Here is a 23,129-nt window from a genome sequence, read left to right as displayed (position 1 = left end):
CTTATATATAGTTTCTCATAATATTAAATCAGAAATAAACAAACTAAAAAGAGTGATATTTCAATACAGAGTTTTATTATTGTCAACACATATTTTAAATTAATTAATAAAACTTATAAATAAACTCAAGGCAATTACATGAATAATAATTTATAACAAGAGATTTACATAAAATAATATTTATAAATGTAGCCTTTGCCATGGTGGGATTATGTTGGATTCTGAAAGGAATATTAATAATCTAAATTTCTCTTCATTCAGAATCCAACAAATTTTGAAATTTTGAGACAGAGCATGAAAAGAGAGGATATTCAAGGTTTGTCATTTTCCAATATGGAAAGTCATCATCATCAAATTCCTGATATATATCCTCAGGGAGCAAGGGGAGGGGTATACAGGATATTATGATAGCCCTACATGAAAGTTTATATCACTATACCAACTTCTTATTGACAATTTTCCTCCAAATTAATCATTTATCTCTCAGGACTCCAATAATCTCAGATCTTATATTTTTGACTTCTAAGGCACTTCTTACTGTATCGATCTACCTAGATCATGGTTTTCCTCTGGGTCTTACCTGCCATCCTGGCAAAAAAAAAAAAAAAAAAAAAAAAACCTGCTTGTTTTACTAATCGTTCATTCCTCTTTCATTCTGTTTATGTGACCATACCACCTTAAATTGGCTCTACCCACATATTCCTGAATGCCTTCCTAATATCTTCATTTTTAGTATAGTTCGCCATTCATACCATCGTTCATTCTCATAATTTTTCTCACCACTCTCATATCTGTAACTTCCTGTTTTTGATCAAGTGATATGTTTCTAGCCCAGCTCTCAGATCCAAAAGTTAAAAAATTAGTTTGAACACTGCCTTGAATACAGCTAATTTAATTTTTGACAAATCTTATTACATATAAATTTATGCAGTTGACTCCCTTACTATCCAGCTTTGCTAATTCAGTTATCTGTTTCCATGGAAAGTCAATTATGGCAAATGCACAGGTTTTGGAAGATAGCAATTGAGACTCTCAGTAGAGGTACTGAGTTCTATTAAGATATCTGTAAGTGGTATTATATGTAATTTATGTCAGAGTTAAGAGCACGAAATGGCAAAGTTGACGTGGAAACAATTTTAAAAAAATATTTTTGTTACTTAAATGCCCCCCCCCCCCCCCCCAAGTTACTAAAATTTATGATAGCATAATTAAAAATTAGGGATATGCAGTGTGGGCAATCACTCCTGTATTCACTGTGTGGACTCAACCACCATATTCAACCCCCCCCCCTTTCCCTCCCCTTCTAGGCATGTTGTGGCAGAGTAAGTGGCAGCTAGCTTATCTGTTAGATGACTAGTAATTAGCTTACGGAATTAACAAGGCATATAAAGGATATTAATTAAAGGCCTAAATTAAAGATAACTTTAATAAATAACTTCAATATTTCGGCAACGTCACGTTGCCATCTTCAGGAACATAAAAATATGGTATGTGCACGCAGACATATCACCGCCTCTTTCTCCTGGTTGCAATGTCTGCAATCCACAAATTCTCAATCTCTTTTCATTATCTACATTCTACAGTCCTGATTTCATCCACACCAATCTCCATTGCATCACCTCAGAAAGTAGCAGACTAGACCTGCACACAATAGTCTAGATGAGGTCAAAGGATTCATCAAAAACCTGATCAAAGATTTGTAGAGAGAGAAAATTACTTCTTTATCCCCACATGTCATTCGTTTCAGCACTGCAATGAACTTCTGAGTTGTATATGCAATATAACCCCCTGAAATTTAGCTCTCTATCTACTAAAAACTCCAAGATCCCTCATCTGGTCAGTTTCTTCTGGCATAATCTTGCCAGAAGAAACTGACAAGTTTTTTCTGGCAAGATCATTCTGTGAGTAGTGCATGTCAGTTGCATTCCTTATTACCCTGCCTATCTTTGCATCATCAGCAAATAGTTGTATGTCTCCATTAAATCCTTACCAATGTCATTAATATAAAGATTGAATAACAATGGAGCAAGGACTGATTTCTGCAGTACACAAAAATTCACAATAAATCTTGCATCCTCACATTCCTCATATACCACCTTTTGATATTGAATCAACCATCTTCTTATTAAAAGTGGAGTTCTGGGCTAAGGAGAATGGATGTCAATTTAATATGACAAAATGTAAGGTTATGCATTTTGGGGTGAAAAGATTAGCAGCAGTATACCACATTGGTGGAACTGTACTCCAAGAGATTGATGAGGCCAGGGACTTGGGAGTGTTGGTGGATAGGGAGATGAAGTTTAGGGGGCACACTGCAAAAGTAGCTAAATCAGCTCATCAACTCACTTGGTTGTTGAAAAATACCTTGACGAGCAGAGACAAGCAAGTTATTGTACCTCTGTACTGAGCCTTGATAAGACCTCATCTCGACTACTGTGCCCAGATTTGGTCACCTCGGTTCCTTCTTGATGGGGAGGAGGTGGAGAGGATCCAGAGGCGAGTGACTAAGATGATAACAGGTCTATGGAATGAACCATATGAGAACAGGTTGAAGATTTGTGGGTTGCAGAAACTAGTTGATAGGCGGAGGAGGGGAGATATGATTGAGACATTCAAATTGCTAAAGGGATTCTATAGGATTAATTCAGAGGATATTTTTGAGATCAGGACTGGTGGTGGGAGAACTAGGAGACACCTATGGAAGCTGGGCAAGAGTGTGGTTAGCAGGACTATTAGAGCTGGGCTCTTTACTTTTAGAGTGGTAAATGAGTGGAATAAGCTGCCAGAGTCTGTTGTGGGTGCTATGACGGTGAACGAGTTCAAGACAAGGTATGATAGATACTGTGAGAATGTAATCGCATAGTTGTGTGGACATGATGTTTAGGGCCTTCCTCGATGAGTCTAAGAACTCCTGGAGTCGCCCGAAATAATAATAATAATAATAATAAAACTAGTAATTTACAATCCAATCACATAACTTCCAACTTATGCAACAGCCTTCCATACAGATTCTTGTCAAAAGCTTTAGGAAAGTCCAAAAGTATCATGGTATATCCATTCTCCTTGTGTAATTATGTCTAATTCAACAGTTACATTATAATAAAATGTGAGCAAGTTACTCAAACATGATCTTCCTTTAGTAAACCCATGGCCATTCGTTTCAAAGTAGATTCTCTGTCAGCCCATTTCTGTATGTGAGCTCTTACCAACTCTTTCAAAATCTTCACCACCAACTCCAGAGATACCAATAGGTCAATAGCTAGACACACCAGTCTTTGCACCATCCTTGTGCAATAGAATTATTATATATTCTTTCCATTCCTTTGGAATCTTCCCTGTTCTGAGATTTAAATTATACATCAGATCAAAGAGAGCCAATGCAGCTGAACATTCTTTTATCATCTGTGTTGATATTCTTTCATACCCTATTGCCAAATTCTTATTCAGTTTATGCAACACCTCTAGTATCTCCTCTTTATACACCCAAGTTTCTTCAGATAACACAGAAGTAGCACTAAGCTCCAAGTTGTATACACCAGATTGAGCAAGTATAGTGTTTAGTAAAATGGGCACTCATTAGCTGAACAATCTCTTCCACATCTGCCACAGCACTGACTAGTTATTTTTTGACATTCATTTTTTTCTTTTACTTGCAACATAATGAAAGAATTCTCCTGAGATGTCCTTAGCTTGCCAAGTCAGTTTCTTCATACATTTAGCTTTCATAAAATAGTTGCAACTTTTCTGTCCTGTTTTTTTATAATATTCATAACTGACATCATTCTTATGCACACAGTATACCTTCTGCATGTGAGGAGTGGTTTTTTCTTTGCATGGAGGGTGGTTGAACTGTGGAATGCATTGCCTGATAGTGTTGTGAGAGTATGAATAGTCAATGAGTTCAAGTAGTGGTATGACAGACTGTATTTTCTAGGATGGGCCTTCCATGATGAGTCATTTGACTCAGCCTCCATTGAGGCCTGAATCATAATAATAATCCTTTTCTTCTCTTGCTTATTATGACTGCGCATCTATTTCACTCCCTTCTCTAGGGATGCATTCCGATGTTGTATCATTTAAGTATTTTTTAAATACTTTTCACACATTGCTGATATCCTTCCCATCTAGCAAGTGATACTATGGGATCGAACCAAAGATTCTTGTCAATTAGTCGTACTTTCCTGCTTGGTAGTTCAGCATGTAACCTTTTCTAAATAGAATTTCCATAATTTCAGCCACTCTTCAGATCAGCAGAGCACAATTACTGTCACCAACTAGAGGCAGAATAGTCATGTTGTTTACCCCCCCACTCCAGACTCTGTAATCAGGTCTAATAGTCTTTGACCTCAAGTCCCTTCTGTCATATGCAGTTTAAGGAAGTTGTCATGCAACAGCTCAATAAATTTAGCTTCACTCTTTTCATGAGATTTTACTGCTACTCAATCAGTGTTTGGATAATTAGTCACCATAATGATTAATTATTTAATAGTCATTAGATTTATTTAGTGCTGATTGCTGATCTGTAGCAACACCCACCATGTATTTGGTATTGTTAGACACCATATAGCTTCAAATTCACTAATACATGAAAAACTGTTACTAATATTGCACTCATAGATATCTAACCCAACTGGACTTGGATCATCCAATATCATTAGCATCAATCCTTCCTTTCCTATTTTGTGTATCCTTCCTAAAAATACCGTATCCTTTATGCTCAAAACCAGTTAAATACATCTTTCTACACTGGAACCTTTGGCATTGGTGAGAGCCAGATCTCACTAATGCCAATAATCTAAAGCCACAACATATTTGCGGCTAAGGCAACAACTTTGTTTCTTATATACCTTATATTAACTTCTTTGTTTCTTATATACCTGAATTTGCATACAAGACACAGTAAGTTACCTCCATACTTTTTTTGTATATTCTCTTCTATAGTCTGCATGACCCAGTTGGACAATTTCAGATTCATATCTAATGCTTCCCTTATAAGGACATCTTTACATATACTTAATAAGCCGAAACCGGATGAACACACAATAATCTTTTCATCATAATCTCCATTATTAAGCATATTCATATTAATATAGTTGTATAACTTAGTCATTCTTATATGCACGTTCTCACCATTCTTCCCATCATTATCTAGTTTCCCTGACACTCCTGTATTAAGTTTCATACAAATTAATAATTTCTCGAGACTCCTCATTCCAAACACATTTAAGTATTTGCCATCCCTCTTAAATACAGTAATACCTTGATTAATGCTCAAGATGTGTTCCTAGAAGACAAAGTGCTAAACGAAACAGCGTTAAACGCTGTTTCGTTTAGCACTTTGCTATGTTTTAACACATAGCAAATAGGGATGAAGGAACATGAGCGACCAAGAATAAGCAAGTTTTACTTTAATTTTAAGTTATTTTTATACTAACTTTCCTTTCATTGCTCTTTGTGTTTTGGAATGATACACAAGCAACAGTTTTAATTTGAAATCACCACTGGTGTTATCGCCCAGAAGAAGGGTTAAACGGTCTTTTGCAGCTTTGAATCCTGGTGCTCGCTTTTGTTCGCGGGATATAAATGTATGCTTTGGCATTCTCTTTCAGAATAGTCCCGTTTCATCAACATTAAAAACTAATTTGGGAGGATAATTTCCTCTTTCAATTATGGCTCTTCAAGCTGATGGAAGGCTGAAGCAGCTTTAGTATCTGCACTCGCTGCTTCTCTGGTGATTCAAATGTTGCAGAGGTTGCTTCTTTTTTAAATCTATTGAACCAACCTCTGCTAGCTGCAAAATTTTTGCTCGTATCCACTCTTTGTTTTTGGATATGATTAAAAATACTTCTGCCCTTTTCTATGATTATTGCCTGACTCAATGCATGTTACGTTCAGTTTTGTCATCAATCCAAATGGAAAGACATTTCTCCATTTCCTCTAAATTGCCTTCTGAAATGGGTTACCTTTGTTGCAGAAGATGTTGTGGTTATTGAACACTTAATTTTGTCCTTGTTTTTTAAAATCGTTTGTATAGTAGAAGTAGACAAATTTAAAGCATCTCCAATGTCAACTTAACATTCATCTTTTTCTAATCACCTCAGCACCTGCATTTTAATGTTGAGCGAAATGCTTTTTCGTATCAATTTTGTTTTAACTTTTCGTTGATTGGTTCAGGTTTGGGGATAATTGTATTACATATGAATCAAGAGAAATACAGCGATAAATTGAATCAGCATAAATTTAGTGCTTTTTTTGGCTTTGAGTAGAATCATGTTATATCAAATCATGGAATATTTAGTGCTTTTTTAGGGTTTCAGAAAAAAACCATGTTATAGCGAATCAGCGTTAATTGGGATATAAATGGGGTCTTACTGTAAATCGCTTCTTTCTTCAAATTGACTTCATACATACAAAAACTAAGCTTGCAACAATTCTTTCTACACTGGAACCTTTGCCGTTATGGCCTCCTCCTTAATTTCAAGTTATCATATCTATGTAATATATTAACTACTTTCACCTCACTCTCACACTTCTTCCAATAGTTCTTTCCTATCCTCTCCCATACTTTTGCTTTTTTACCTGATGCATGGATGATGAGAAACACTGGCATATTTATACTTGTGTATAAATGGAACAGTATAAAGCTCAGGCCAGGATAGTAACAAGGGTGGTAAGAAAAGCAAAAGCAGATTACGAAAGGAAATTGGCCACGCAGGCTAAAGAGAATCCCAAACAGTTTTTTCAATATGTTGCAAGTAAAAGGAAAAATGCTCATGGTAGAATGATCTTAAAAAATGCTGAGAGTAGGTAGGTAACTGAATCAGTCGATATTGTGGAATTACTGAGCGAGCACTTTGCAAGAGTATATCATCCAGGTGGTGACCTTGCAGGAATGGAAGAACCAACAGCTTATACTGGAATTGTGATGAATGAAGTAGTGGTAACTAGTCTATTACAGAACCTCAATGTCAATACATCTGTGGGATTGGATGGTATACCAGCTCGTGTCGTACGTGAAGCAGCCAAAGAATTGTCAGTGCCCTTGACCATTTTGTTTAATTTGAGCCTCAGGACTGGGTCAGTCCCAAAGGGGTGGAAAGAGGGGAAAATAGTTCCGCTGCACAAAGGTGGTTCCAAGGCTGCTGTTGAAAATTACCGGCCAATCAGCATAACAGGAATCATTATCAAGGTCTTAGAGAAAATAGTCAAGAGGAAAATACAAGATTGGATAGAAGAAAATGGGATACTGTATCGGGGACAGCATGGTTTTGTGAAGGGTAGGTCATGTCTCAGTAACTTGCTCACGTATTATAACACAGTGACGGCTGAACTGGATAAGGGTAATGGGTTTACGGTGATTCTACTGGACCTTGCCAAGGCCTTTGACAGGATACCACATGGAATTCTAATCAGTAAATTGAAATTGGGGCATATGGGGATGGACATAGGGTTGGTGAGATGGATAGGAGGGTGGTTGACGGAGAGATATCAGAGAGTGGTTTACTCAGGAGTAGAGTCCACAAGACGGCCTGTGACTAGTGGTGTGCCACAAGGATCTGTTCTTGGACCACTGCTGTTTAATTTGTTCATAAATGATATAGGAAAGGATCTGAGAGGAACAGTACATTTGTTTGCGGATGATGCGAAGTTGGGTAGGGCAATAGTGAATGCAGATGACGTCAAAATTTTGCAGGATGATTTGGATAGATTGGAGGTCTGGGCTAAGGAGAATGGATGTCAGTTTAATGTGGCAAAATGTAAGGTTATGCATTTTGGGGTGAAAAGATTGGAGGCAGTTTACTGCATTGGTGGAACCGTGCTCCAGGAAATTGATGAGGCACGAGATTTAGGAGTGTTGGTAGATAAGGAATTGAAATTTAGGGGACACATTGCAAAAGTGGCCAAATCAGCTCATCAAATCACTTGGTTGCTGAAGAATACGTTGACAAGCAGAGACAAGCAGGTTATTGTTCCTCTGTATCAAGCCTTGATAAGACCCCATCTAGACTACTGTGCTCAGATTTGGTCACCTAGGTTTCTTCTTGATGGGGAGGAGGTGGAGAGGATCCAGAGGCGAGTGACCAAGATGATAGCAGGTCTGTGGAATGAACCGTATGAGAACAGGTTGAGGATTTGTGGGTTGCAAAAATTGGTTGATAGGCGGAGGAGGGGAGATATGATTGAGACATTCAAATTACTGAAGGGTTTCTATAAAATTAATTCAGAAGATATTTTTGAGAACAGGGCTGGGTGTGGGAGGACTAGGGGACATCCATGGAAACTGGGCAAAAGTGTGGTTAGTAAAGGTGTTAGAGCTGGGTTCTTTACTTTTAGAGTAGTGAATGAGTGGAATGCGCTCCCTGAGTCTGTGGTGGATGCTGTGACAGTGAATGAGTTTAAGGCGAGGTATGATAGATACTGTATGAATGTCAAATAGTTGTGATGAATATGATTTGGGGCCTCCCTCGATGAGTCTAATGACTCCCTGGAGTTGCCCGTAATAATAGTAATAGTAATAGTAATACTGCATTTATTACCAGACAATTTCTTTATTCCTACCAGAACTACCATCTTTTTTACTTTTCTTTTCTGCTTTCAATTTACATTCATTAAATTTTTGTAACATGGTCTTGATCGCATTTTTTTATAAATGGACCTCCATACTATATAATTTCCTTCTTTTTACAATCGATTTTACTTACCTGATTATTGTCACACAATTTCTTACCTGATTCCATGCTTTTCTTGCATACCCTTTATGTCCTTCTAATGCCTCTTTACTTGCTTTTCAACTTTTTCCAATTCATCACTGTCCATCTAATAATTTTCTTTAATTTATATATTTTCAAAGTTAATCTATATTTGATATCCTTGTCAGTTTCTGAAATGGCGTGATTTCATTCATTGGGACAAGCCACCTTTTTAACAATTTCACTACAATTCCTCTTTGTTGCCACTCTTTTTGCAAGGTTTTCAGTACCATGGTACTACTACTACTACTTTAACATTACAGTATTCCAACAAGATATCAGGAAATATATCAAATACTATACCTACATGAAAATCAGCAGCAATAGTATTATTAAAGACTAATTAATCTAAAAAAATAACACAATATAACAGATAAAAATCACTAATTTCATAGTAGCATTAAATATACTGACCATTCAGTATATTCACTCAATAAAATTTCATTTTGTTCTTTCATTCAGTTTTAGGAATAATAACGTTACAGTGCAAACTGTGAATAAATGCAAGTATCCAGGTATTTGCTTATGCTTGGAATCGCCGAACTTTATATAGTTTTTACTATATTCGGCATGAAACACTTTGGGTTTCTTATTCGGCTAAGAAACTATATATGGGATGTAATATCCCTTAACTTAAGCAAATACCAACATTAAGCAATATAAAAAAATTAAGATTAATTTATGCTATAATAATTAAGAGCCCTTGTTCTAAAACCTAATTAATAGTTTTAGAAAATAACCATAAACAACTCCATCATTATAACTCTAATGATGGAGTAGTTTGTATTTTGTATGCTTTGAAATGGTGAAATTGCTTTAGATCATAATCTACACAGTGTTTGAATACAAGTGTGTGTGTAAGTGTAGACAATGTACACTCGGGTCTCTTTTTATGCATATCTTTTTTATGTGGTTTTGAAGTTATGTGGTGCATAACTTCAAAACTTATGTACCGTTGTGCATAATGAACAGCGTGTTGCAGCACAGTCTGGAGTAACGTATTAGCAGGAGTATCCATGAAGTTTAATTTTGCATGTGAGTAAGCGTTTATCTTTTCATTATCATAAGTGGGTATAGAAATAATGGCATTTATCAGCTTTATACTAATGCCAGGAGTATCCAGAATAAGGGAGAGGAATTGGTGGCGCAGATAGCATCAGCCTGGCCAAAAATTATTGCGATCACTGAGAAGTGGTTGACCGAAGGGGATATAACAACAGGAATAGAAGTCGCTGGGTATAGCATTTTTCGCCAGGATAGGAGGGGAAAGCGTGGTGGTGGAGTACTGCTTATGATAAGTGATGACCTATGTCCTCTAAGAGTGGAGGCTTTGGAAGGAAGTGAGACAAATGATTCTGAGAGCGTATGGTGTGAGGTAGAGGTAGGCAAGACAGGATATTTAGTGGGGGTGTTGCTACAGACCAGCAAAGGTTGGGGACCAGGAGGTGTTTAGACAGCTAAGTTTGGCAAGTGCAAGAAGAATGATTGTTATGGGAGATTTTAACTACAGTAGTATAAATTGGAGAGAGGAAGATGCATGTAGCAATAGGGGAATGGAATTTCTAGAATTCTTGAGGGACAAATGTCTTAGGCAACATGTAACAGAAGGAACAAGAGGTTCAAGAGTTTTGGATTTGGTTATAGCATCAGAAGAGTTGATAATAACTGGGTTGACATTTCTCCCACCAGTTGGAGAGAGTGACCATATGGTTTTGACTTGGAAAATGAATAGACATGCAGGAGTATCAAAGAGACAGGAACTTATGTGGAATTATAATGCAGGTGATTATAATAGTCTTAGACGTCAACTTCGGGAAGTTTCGTGGAGGGAGGAATTGGAAGGCCGGGATATCATTAGTGCGTGAGAAATTGTGAAAGAATATTTGTTAGCAGCAATGGTAAGTTATACACCACGAGTGAAGAAGAGGACACAATTTGGAGTAAGGTGGATGACAAACAATATTAAACATGAATTGCATGCAAAAAAGAGGCTATGGAAGAGATATAAGGAGACAGGTGAAGAGAAGATGCATGAAGAATATAAGATACAGGCCAGAAGAGTGATTAGTGTGGTAAGGAAAGCGAAACTGAAATATGAGAGGAGATTGGCCCTAAGATCCAAAGAAAATCCTAGGGAATTTTTTAGCTATGTGACCAGTAGGAGGAGAAATGACTGTGGAAGAATGATATTGTGGGATAAAAATGGGAATAGAGTGACTGATGCGGAGGACGTAGTGGAATTGTTCAATGAACACTTTATTGGAGTATTTCATCCTAGAGGAGTCAGTTTTAATGCTAGAGGGATAGGGCTGGTTCGAGGTTTAGAAGTAAAGGAGGAGAGTGTGTTTCAGATACTGAGTACTCTGGATGTCAGTAAAGCTGTGGGACTGGATGGTATTTCACCATGAGTTTTGAGAGAATGTGCTAGGGAACTGACAGTGTCTTTAATCTGGCTTTTCAATGAAAGTCTGGCTTCGGCAAAGGTGTCCAGGGAATGGAAGGAAGGTAAGATAGTGCCATTGCATAAGGGTGGTAACAGACTGGAAGTGTCTAATTATAGGCCAGTCTGTGTATCATCAGTAGTTGTTAAGATCTTGGAGAAAGTAGTGAGGGACCGTATACAGTATTGGGCAGATGAGGGTAATGTTATCTGTGAGAGTCAACATGGATTTGTGAACGGGTGCTCTTGTTTTAGCAATATGCTAGCCTTTTATAATAAAGTTACAAGAACATTAGATGAGGGAAAGGCATATACAATTTTCTTAGACTTAGCGAAGGCATTTGACAGGGTACCACATGATAAGCTGATATTTAAGTTGCAGCACATGGGTCTGGATGTCAGATTGGTCAACTGGATTCAGGATTGGCTGTCTGATAGGTATCAGAGAGTTGTGTATGGTGGAGCAGTTTCAAGGAGGCAGAGGGTTACAAGTGGGGTACCACACGGCTCAGTACTAGGACCTATATTGTTTAACCTTTATATCAATGACATTGCCAGTGGATTGCAAGGGGATATTCAGTTGTTTGCAGATGATGCGAAGCTGGGAAGGATTATTAGTAATAGTGCAGATGTGGTAGCCCTGCAAGAGGATTTAAATAAGCTAGATAGATCGGCAAATGAATGGGAGTGTCAGTTTAATACAGCAAAATGTAAGGTCTTGAGGTTTGGGAAACATCAATACGATGCTGTATACTCTATGGGAGGAGTTATACTGGAGGAATCAGGGGAGACACGAGATCTGGGGTTGATGATTGATAGAAACCTGAAGTTTAGGGGGCATATTGCAAATGTGGTAAAGGTAACACTTAAGTGGTAAAGGTAAGATTGCTGCAATTATGAGAAGGACACTGACTTGCAGAGATAAGAGGGTAATCATTCCGTTGTATAAGTCTCTGATCAGACCACACTTGGACTATTGTTCTCAGATTTGGTCCCCAGGATTTGAAGGGGATAAATTAACTGTGGAAAGGATACAAAGACGGATGACAAAGATGGTTTCAGGACTGTACAAGGATAGTTATGAGGATCGGCTGAGGGAATGTGGACTGCAGAGTTTGGTGGATAGAAGAAGGAGAGGTGATATGATTCAGACTTTTAAACTGTTGAGAGGTGGTTACAGGGTTGACACTGGGGAGTTCTTTCGCTTGGTTGAACAGCGGAAATGAGTGATGACAAGAGGCCATCCCTGGAAGTTACGAAAGGAAACTGCGAGCAAGAGGGTAAGGAGTGGTTTCTTTGCATGGTTGAACTGTGGAATGCATTGCCTGATGGAGTGGTGGGAGTGAGAACGGTCAATGAGTTTAAAGAGTGGTATGATAGACTTTGTGTTTCTTAGGGGGAGACCTCCCCCTCGATGAGTCTTGACAGACTTTATGTTCTTAGGAAGGACCTCCCACGATGAGTCTTTTGACTCCATGGAGGCCTGAATAATAATAATAATAATAAAAGTCTAAATTTTGCTAATATTTATTTTAAAGATTTAATTTGGCCCAATAGAGGAAAAAAAAGCACCAAAGAAAAACAATTTCTTTGGAAATGAAAATTGCAATTTTAGATTGCTTAGCAAAAGGAGAGGGATCTACGCTGATTGGTAAACATTTTAATTTAGGCGAATCTACTACAAGATCAATTAAAAAGAATGAAGTCACAATAAGAAAATCTGTCATTTCTGGCACAAAACTAAGTGCCAAATTATCATCGTACTCAAGAGATGCTTTATTACAAAAAACGGAACGAGCGCTCGTAATTTGGATTGAAGAATTAACTCAAAGAAGAATTCTTGTAAGTGGTTATTTAATTAAACAAAAAGCTCTTCGGTTTTATGAACAGATGAAGCAATTGGAGCCATCTATTTCCGCTTCCCAGGCTGATAAAGAATTTTTCAGCTAGCAAAGGATGGCTAACCTGGTTTTTAAAAAGGAATGCACTTCACAACGTGAAGATTATAGGCGTGGTTGCAGCAGCAGATGAAGAAGCAGCCAAAAAGTTTCAAGAGAAGTTAGCCAAAATAAGTGAGAATGGTGGATATTGTCCTGATCAAGTGTTTAACGGACGAAACTGGATTGTTTTGAAAGAAAATGCCAAGTCAAACTTAAATCGCAAAGTCTGAGAAAAAAGCAAGTAGGTTTAAAGCAAGCAAAGATCGAGTAATGTTGTTACTTTGTAGCAATGCATCAGGGGATCGAATGTTGAAACCCCTCCTAGCAAATCGATCTCCAAGACCACTGCTCTGAAAGGCAAAGATATAAAACAGCTGCCATACATTGAATGGCTAATACAAAGGCTTGGGTACCAACTGCTGTATTTACTGAATGGTTCAATATTTGTTTGTACCAGAAGTGGAAACACATGAAAAAAGCTCTTGATTTTAAAGTTTTATTAATTGTTGACAATGCACCAAGTCATCCACATTTAGAACATTCAAACGTGCAGCTAGTGTTTTTCCACCCAATACAACATGCATTATTCAGCCGTTAGATTAAGGCATAATTGTTACTTTTAAAAAAATTACGTTAAGCACACTTTTCAATTTATATTGATGATAAACTAGAAAATTAATTATTAACAGTAACTGACATTTGGAAAAAAATTTTCTATTTTGGATTGCTTAAATCATGTTGCATCTGCTAGTGCTGAAATAAGATCACAAACTTTAAATGCCTGCTGGAAAGCAGCTTGGCCTGGATGTGTTGCAAACAGTGCAACCATTCAAACATCTATATTATCAGCTGAAATCATTACTTTGGCACATGAAATTGGTGGAGAAGGTTTTGATACATTTAGCCAGAATGATGTAGACGAATCACTTGTGGATAATGCCTTAAGTGATGAAGATATTATTGGATATTGATTAACTTTAGATATTGTGGAAGATCCAGAAAACGATAGTGAAGCAGAAGAAAAACCTGTCCCCTCACTGCAAATATAATTCGAGAAGGTATTGAACTGTTCAATAAATTGGAAAATCAATTTCTTGTTAATGATACAAATTCTGAACGAGCCTTTAAATTCCAACGTGAGCTGAAGAACTATGTCTGGATATCGCGAGCTGTATAAAAAATTAGTAAAATCATCATCGCAAAGTTTAATCACTGATTAGGTTGTCAGAAGAAGAAAAAAAAAAAAAAAGAGCACAGAATGAGGGTGACTCTCTCTTCTGGTGATGAAAGTGATTTCGCACCAGTTCGCAAACATTGCCGAATATTTTCTAATAGCCACGATAATTCTGAATGAAAAAATGTAAACAAAATTGTTACTTTTCAATAAAATTAAATGAATAAAGCTTTAAAACAAACTTAGGCATTCTTATTTTCCTGAATTTTTATAAACTTTTTTATGTGATTTTAGGTTTATTTTAATTCATTGCTTCGGTTTTAGAAAATTATGGAACGTATCCCTAATTTTTCAACGTAAGTTAGGTCTTTTTTGTGCAATTTTTTATATGTGGTTTTCTGTGGAATGTATCTACCGCATAAAAAGAGACTCGACTGTACATTACTCATGAATATACCATGTAAATTTTTAAATAATGGTTAAAGATTCAATTAATAGTACTGTGAAACATTCCTATTCATTTGCATTCATCTGGAAGTAACTAATAAAGATGAATGCAAATGAGTGGGGTGATTGTGGTACCTATCTCTCTCAAAAAGAAATCTAAGCTAAGAAGGCTGAATTATTACCTGAGTGAACAAGGGCTAAACTACAAAGCTACAAAGGCTGAGAGGTTAGAGCTCCCTCCCCCAGTCATTTTCATAATCACATTTAATTTAGTTAAAAAAAACATCTTTTGTACAGATCAACACATCTGTAATTAGTTATGGTATAATTATTTCTCCAATAATCCTTAGAGAATGAAAAAAAAAAATTATTTTTCACTTACTGTATGTCGTCTTTGGTAAAGAAGAGGACAATGGTGTCATATTTAAGTAACCATCATAGTGACTACCTGCTGAAGGAGACTGTATGTCTTTAGCAGGTGCCATAGGAACATATCTTTCATATCCAAATGGTCCAATTACTGAATGATCTGATGATGTACCTTGCCTGGAAGTACATGAAGTGGAACTAGGAATAGCTATATTTTCTGACCCTAAAGGACTCATAGGGGTGTAATCTTCTGAAAAAGATAAAAAGAAATACAATGCTGAGTATGCAAAATCTGAAAAAGAACATGAATTTAGTTTCTTCTTTTAAAAAATAAAATAAATAATTTGTACCAATGATTACACCAGAATTTCCCAAGAGGAAGAGGAGAGAGAAGGAATATAGAATTTTGTACCATAATTTTCAAAGCACAAATATTAGGGAAAAAAAGTGAGAGTTTGAAAACAAGTATCAAACCTTAGAGATCACCTATAAAAATCTGAAGAAAACCATGATTAATTAAGCCAGGGAAATATGTGATGAAGCTGCCTGCAAAAACAGAAATCATCAGAATCAAAAAGTTAGTGACAGTCCCAGAAAAGAATTCATATTAAAAATCTTGGTAATCAGCATGTGGCATTAGATAATACAGAGAAAAATAGCAAAGAAACTCTATTCTTGTTTTATCCTCTGTCCAAGTGTAAGCAAACAAAGTTTGTACATGAAGTATTTTCATGACTAGGCTACTTGTACATAGACTGATGACCTCACATCAATTGCCTTAGCATCCCCTAATGTATTTAGTATCCCATAAAAAACACAACCTTTCTGGTGTGTATAATGCTATGGATTATGGGGAGGATCACTACCCAGACCCAGAAGAGATACCAAGGTTGAATTTATGCAGGCATCATATATTTCTCACATACAAGTAATAAAATCCTTATTATTAAAATTCTCTGTATTAGAGATAAGACATAGAAAGTTTTTTCACTTGGTTGCAAATTAAATTAAACTTTCCAAGAAATTATATTCAAACACTACAGTAAACAAGTTTGTCATTTAGCTATAAAATGTTATTTATTATCCTTTCTTTTAATATTCAGGACTAATTTTTATTTTAAACTGAATGGCTACCGTAACTAATTTAGTGTGAAAATCAGAAATAAAAAATGATAAAAACTATGAAAATAGGCAGGAACATGGAAAATACTAATTGCATTTGCAAACCTGCAGAACAGATAAAACATTTCAGCTATTTAGTCAATTTTTTGTGATGATTACAAATTAAATATACAAACAGATAATAGAATATGCAAAGCTGGAAGGCTTCATTTATTCCTCATCTCTTATATGGGAAGCCAGCTGAATAAATTTATATGGAATAAGATAGAAATTTGCCAAAACACCAAACTAGAAGTATACAAGATAGTGTTCAAGCCAATTTGAACTCAGATCTAAAAGTTAGGTTAGAAATAAGATATGATCAAAGAATAGACACCACAGATATGAGAGTTGTGAGGAAAATTATGGAAGTGAAGAAATGGAAACAATAACAGCATCAGGTTAGCAAAACAAATATCACTCCATATAGAATGAAGGGGGAGAAAAAAAAGATCCACAAGGAAGACCAAAATACAGCAAACTGATATTAGCAGAATTTTAGAAGAAGAAATGTAAGACCTGACAATATCGGAGATCTTGACAAATAAAAGATTAATCTGGAAGAAACTATTCATAGGAAGTAAAATATACATTGCGTAATCTTATCGAAGTACCCTATATATATATAGTTCTTGATGGTACCTATCAGGAAAATATTTTTTTAACAGTCTTTCCTTTAATGTTACATAGTGATCAGCATTCATTTCAGTAAACTTATGAAGACTACAATCATGTTAGGATTAACTACTTTAATTTCCCAATGTTTCGACTTTCATATTAAGGTCATCATCTGGAGCATACACATATATATACAAAGACAAACTATTTTACATTTCAATCAGTAAGCCAAAGTAACAATGATTTGATCAATTGTTAATCTACTGCCTGACCTCTAGTGAAAAAAAAAACTTATTCAACTCATCCAAGGATCTACTTCCTCTGCTGGCCTACCCTCGAGTATACTGTATTCATTGCACCTGTAATTTGCCTATATAGGTGAAACAGGACTCACATCAGAAAAAAAGGAACATTAAATGGCATATTGAATTTAATAACTATGGTAAATCTAGCCTTTCTGATCATGCTCTGAATATTCTACATAGAATTGACTGGAAAGGCACCTGTTCTTTACATCACACCAAAACATGGTATAAGTGTAAATTTAAGGAGGCTTGTAAAATTCTTATCAACTACCCTAATCCTAACAATAATGGTAGTCTAAAAATCACAAGAATATGGATGGCACATATTCACTACCCACTTAACATTTTGGTCGAAGAGTTAATTATAATTAGGACTGTAAGCACTCCAGTATCCTAACTCTAACATAACACTCTTGTTAAATTATGGATTAGGCCACCACTTTTGCTGTATTAAAACTATCTATATGAATTTGTTCTCTGATGTTATAAAAGGAGAATTGGAAGTGAAAGAAACAGAAGTGTATCAGATGTTGGTTGGGTTAGATGTGAATAAGGCTGTGGGAATGGATGACATATAACCAGGTATTCTTAAGGAATATACACCACAGTTGGCTATGCCCTTGACCTGGTTATTTAATGAAAGTCTTGCAGTGAGTAGGATTCCTGAGGAGAGGAAAGAAGACAAAATAGTACCTCTCCACAAGCATGGTTTTAAGACAGAAGTTACCAACTATAGTTGGTAACTTCTGTTACCAACTATAGTTGGTAACAAGTTAACAAGGTTACAAGTGCATTAGATAAGGGAGAATCACATACAGTGATATTCTTAGACTTTGCAAAAACATTTGATAGATTATCACATGATAAGTTGGTGTACAAACTGCAGAGAATGGGAATAGATAATATATTGGTTAGATGGATCAGAGATTGGCTCTCTGAATGATACCAGCAGGTTGTATATGATGGAGCAGTGTTTCAAAAAAGGAGGTGAACTAGTGGCATGCCCCAGGGTTCTGATTTTTGCCCCTGCTGTTTAACTTGTTTGTAAACGATATATCATGTGGACTGACAAAAGATCTTCAGTTATTTGCTGATGATGCAAAGTTGGGAAGAATTATAAGTAGCACTGTTGATTTAATTCCCTTCAGGAAGATTTTAATAGACTTTTTATTGGACAAAAGAGTGGGGTTGTAGTTTAATATCAATAAGTGCAAGATGTTGCATTTTGGAGCAGAAATATATGGCTGTGTACTATATCGATGGTGCTGTACTGCAGGAAGTGAATGAGATAAGAGATTTGGGAGTGATAGTTGACAGTAGATTGAAGTTTAGAGGGCATATTGCTAGTGTTGCAAAGGCTGCACATCATAATGCTGCTATGATAAGAAGTACTCTAATATATAAGGATAAGGAAGTGGTTGTGTATAAGGCACTGGTCAGACCACACTTGGATTATTGTGCTCAGATTTGGTCACCTGGTTTTCAATGTGATGTAGAGACATTTTAGAGGGTCCAGAGGCAAGTGACTAAGGAACGCTGGCTATGAAGGAGCCAGGACTTTGGAATGCTGGCTATGAAGAGAGGTTGAAGAAATGTGGATTGCAGAGTTTGGTGGATAGGATGAAGAGAGGTGATATGATCGAGACATTTAAGTTAGTGAGAGGATTTTATCAGATTAATCCAGAGGGGATTATAAAAAGAGTAGAAGGTGAGTGGGGAAGAACCAGAGGTCATTCCTGGAAGTTATATAAAAGTGTGGTGGTGTGTGAGGAGTAGATTTTTTACATGGAGAACTATCAGTGAATGGAACACATTACCAGAATGTGTTGTTAATGCAAGGAATGTTAAGGATTTTAAGATTCTATATGTTAAATATGTTGTCAGTTGAATGAACCTCCCAAGATGAGGTTGTTGAATCCATGGAGGGTGTAATAATAATAATAAATAGCTACTCACTGATGAAGCCTCAAAAAAGGCTGAAACCGGTCTGGGTAGTGACCTCCCTCCATAATGTAATAACAGCATACATTTCCTAGGAAATGTGTTTTTACATTATGGAAAATACCTAAGAATAGCGATCTGAACTTCCCCCACCTTTGCAACGAGTTGCCCGGTATTGTACTACGTACTAGGATCACTTGCATTGGCTAACGCTAGTGTCGCCGATACTTTATAGTTTACTATATTCGGCAAGAAACTCTCTGATTCCAATCTTTGAGTTTCTTATTTGGTTTAAAAACTATGTGGGATTTAATATCCCCTTAATTTAAATAATGTTTTCATTGCCGAAATGAAGCTTATTAGCTCTTTATACTTAAGTAACTTAATGGTTGCACCTGTTTGGAAAACTCGTTCGCAGAGTACATAAGTTCTTTTCGCTATACACTTTGGTATTAGGTCTAGCTACTCACTGATGAAGCCTCAAAAAAGGCTGAAACCGGTCTGGGTAGTGACCTCCCTCCATAATGTAATAGCAGCATACATTTCCTAGGAAATGTGTTTTTACATTATGGAAAATACCTAAGAATAGCGATCTGAACTTCCCCACCTTTGCAACGAGTTGCCCGGTATTGTACTACGTACTAGGATCACTTGCATTGGCTAACGCTAGTGTCGCCGATACTTTATAGTTTACTATATTCAGCAAGAAACTCTCTGATTCCAATCTTTGAGTTTCTTATTCGGTTTTAAAACTATGTGGGATTTAATATCCCCTTAATTTAAGTAATAATAAATAGAATATAGTATTGATGTAGTTTTTTTATTTCACTAGAGGTCAGGACAGTAGAATAACGGTTAATCAAATCGTTGTCATTTTGCTTACTGTTTGAAATTTATGAGGTGTGGCTATTAAATAACGAGACTGGTTGCAAAAATGTAGTTTATTATTATAATTGTACAACTTAATTGTTATCCCCCTTCAGCATACTCCCTTCCTCTATCTGTACACCACTGAATACGAATTTTCTATTGTTGGAAGCAGTGCTGCAAGTCATTAGGTGTTATCTGCTTCAGTAGCACTGCCATTTTCTCCTTTACCACATCCACTAACTGAAAATGGGTGCCCTTCAATGCGGATTTCAACTTTGGAAAAAGGTAAAAGTCGCATGGAGCTACGTCCGGCAAGTAAAGTGGATGGTCCAACACTGGGATCGTCTTATCAGCCAGATACTGCTTTACAGACAGTGCACTGTGAGAGCATTGTCCTGATGGAGAATCCAAGCGTTGTTCTTCCACAGATCAGGTCTCTTCTTCCTTACTCACTCATTCTCTCAGCTTGGCCAGAATCTCAAGGTAATAATGTTGGTTAACCACCTGACCCTCGGGTACCCATTCAACCATTACTACACCATTGATATATATATATATATAAAAACGATCAGCATTTCCTTCAGTTTTGACTTGCTCATTCTTGCTTTTTTCATTCTCAGCGACATGGGAGTTTTCCAGTGCACTGATTGTCTCTTTGTTTCTGGATTGTACTGGAAAATCCACATCTCATCATACGTGATCTTCTCCTTCAAGTCTGGCTCTGTTGTCAGCCGTTCCGCGATGTCAGTGCAAATTTGTTTCCGGATGTCTTTCTGCTCCTGACACAAGTTTTTGGGAACTATTTTGCCGCAGACTGTTATGTTCAACTGCTCATGCAAAATTTGTTGTACAGTCTCCTTATCAATGTGCACCATGTCTGCCATCATCCAAATGCTTAATCGGCGATCGTTGCAGACAATTTCATTAATTTTCGCAATGTTTTGTTTGGTTGCTGCCGTGACAGGGCAACCCATTAATTCGTCATCTTCAACATTTTCTCGGCCTTCAACAAAGCGTTTGGGCCATTCAAAAATTCATGCAAATGACATTACATTATCACCGTATACCTCCTGCAACAGTTTCAAACCCTAGGTAGGCGATTTCTTCAATTTCACAAGGAAATTGAGATTAATGCGCTGCTCAAGTTTAACGTTAGACATTATTCTGGCAAAGCGACTTCACACGTGTTTCTTTTATAACCGCCTACAGACTAACTACGAGTGACAGCGAACAATACTTATCTCAACTGCTTCTAGAACCTTCAAGGTCATTCACGGTACAAGCACATCTCACTGCTATGTGAATCATGAGTACATGATTCACAGTGCACCTTGTTTTGTTATTTAACACACCTCATAGATGGAGGAGGGAAGTATGTTGAAGGGGATAACAACTAAGTTGTACAATTGTAATAATAAACCATATTTTTGCAACAAGTCTCGTTATTTAATAGCCACACCTTGTATGATTCAGTTAAGAAGAATAAGTGAAGTTCAAAAAAATAATAAATAGATTGTAAAATAAGTGAGATCATAGATTTAAAGTAATTTTGGAAGTTACTGTTGCTTTAATTTTCTTTTTTCTGTATGGGATACAAATACCTCTCCTGTGGTACTTCACATGTGGAGGCCTTGCTAACAACAGATTAGATTAGCCTCTGAAATATATCAACATTAACTACAGATATATTAAGCAGATTTAATAGTGTTTGTAGGGAGGCTGATTTTGCATTCCCTCTAGAGAGGGAATACAAAATTAGTATAAAACATTTTATATAATTAGTAAAAAACTAATTATATTGAACTCTTGTAACTAGTGATGATAAAAAATTAAAAGATTAAAAAATTCATTTCAGTAAACTTATGGAGACTACAACCATGTTAGGAATAATTAATTTCCTGACGTTTCGACCTTCATATTAAGGTCATCATCTGGAGTACACACACGCACACATATATATATATACACAATTACTCCTATATGTTGTTTTCCTTAAATATTACTTATTTCACTTATCCCTATTCCTAATAATGATAGCTTACATTTTCCAAGATATTTGAAGGATACAGGGGAAAAACAACTTCAGTCCAATTTGGCCTTCAGGCCATTATTTGCCATTTGTTTTTTTAATTTTTAAGTACTATTTAAATTAATTATGCTTAATATACATGAATGTACCATATCTATTATTTTTTATTTTGTTATGCTATGTTTACTTGCATTTTGACAACAAGGAAAATTTAATTACGTTTTTTTCAGAAATCAAAATTGTGGACTGAAGTTGTTTTTCCCCTGCACCCTTCATTTGCAAACATTGTGTGATGCTCAAAAATCAGAGATGCTTCCTATTTTCCTGTCAAATTGATCCCCCCCCCACCCCTCCAACACTATCAATTACTTTGAACTTTGAATTTCTTTAATTAATCTCTAACTTTTCTAATGAAGGAGAATATACTATTTCTGGTAGAGACACGAAAATAATTGGTATTACCAATTCACTAACACCTATGGTAATACCAATCACCACATATCTACCACACATTCTAGTTGCTTACTACAATAGTAAATAACATTAACTGCTTATTGAACATTCTCTATATTTTCTTCACCAACGTCTTTTATGCATGAAGAGCATCTACAACTATATACTCTCGATGTTAGGTCTCCTCTAACTCAAATTTGAATTTGATACTGACTTGATGTAGAGTCTCTTTTACAATATCACAAAAAGCTTTGAATTGTGTGTGTGAGCAATTATAATAATAACTTTTTATTATTAATATTAATAACTTAAATTAATAACAAACAAAAGTAGCTTCTTATTCCATTAGTAAACTCATTCTTATATAAGTGAAGCCAATTCTTATTCCACCTTAAACTTCCATCTTTTGTCTAACCATGGTTTTTCCATAAATGCTCAACAGAGATTCAAGATGAACATTATCATGCAACTAGCTGAAAAAGAACATTCCTTTTATGCCATGATAAGTGAAATAAGTTATATGTCTGAATGGTAGCTAGATCTTTTGCTATCTTGCTAAAGAAATCAGTCAACTTTTCTTCCTCTTTACTTTTCTCTCTTCTGTCTAAAGTGGCATTGCAATATTATCTGAA

General features: G+C 36.2%; 1 protein-coding gene across 4 annotated transcripts in view; it reads right to left on the bottom strand.

Moving 5' to 3' along the window:
• Positions 1-23,129, bottom strand: part of LOC150107457 (uncharacterized) — a 314,828-nt gene that overhangs the window by 34,756 nt on the left and 256,943 nt on the right. For all 4 annotated transcript variants that reach the window (XM_090391886.1, XM_090391888.1, XM_090391889.1 and 1 more), the window contains one exon: positions 15,134-15,370. In XM_090391886.1, coding sequence (XP_090248012.1) covers positions 15,134-15,370 — 237 coding nt within the window. The remainder of the gene's footprint in view (positions 1-15,133; positions 15,371-23,129) is intronic.

This window comes from Typopeltis vanoorti, chromosome 4 (assembly GCF_054136105.1).
Source record: "Typopeltis vanoorti isolate ZY-2024b chromosome 4, IOZ_Tvanoo_1.0, whole genome shotgun sequence".
In the NCBI taxonomy this organism is placed as follows: Eukaryota; Metazoa; Arthropoda; class Arachnida; order Uropygi; family Thelyphonidae; genus Typopeltis; species Typopeltis vanoorti.
This window is presented reverse-complemented; position numbering and strand designations above follow the sequence as displayed.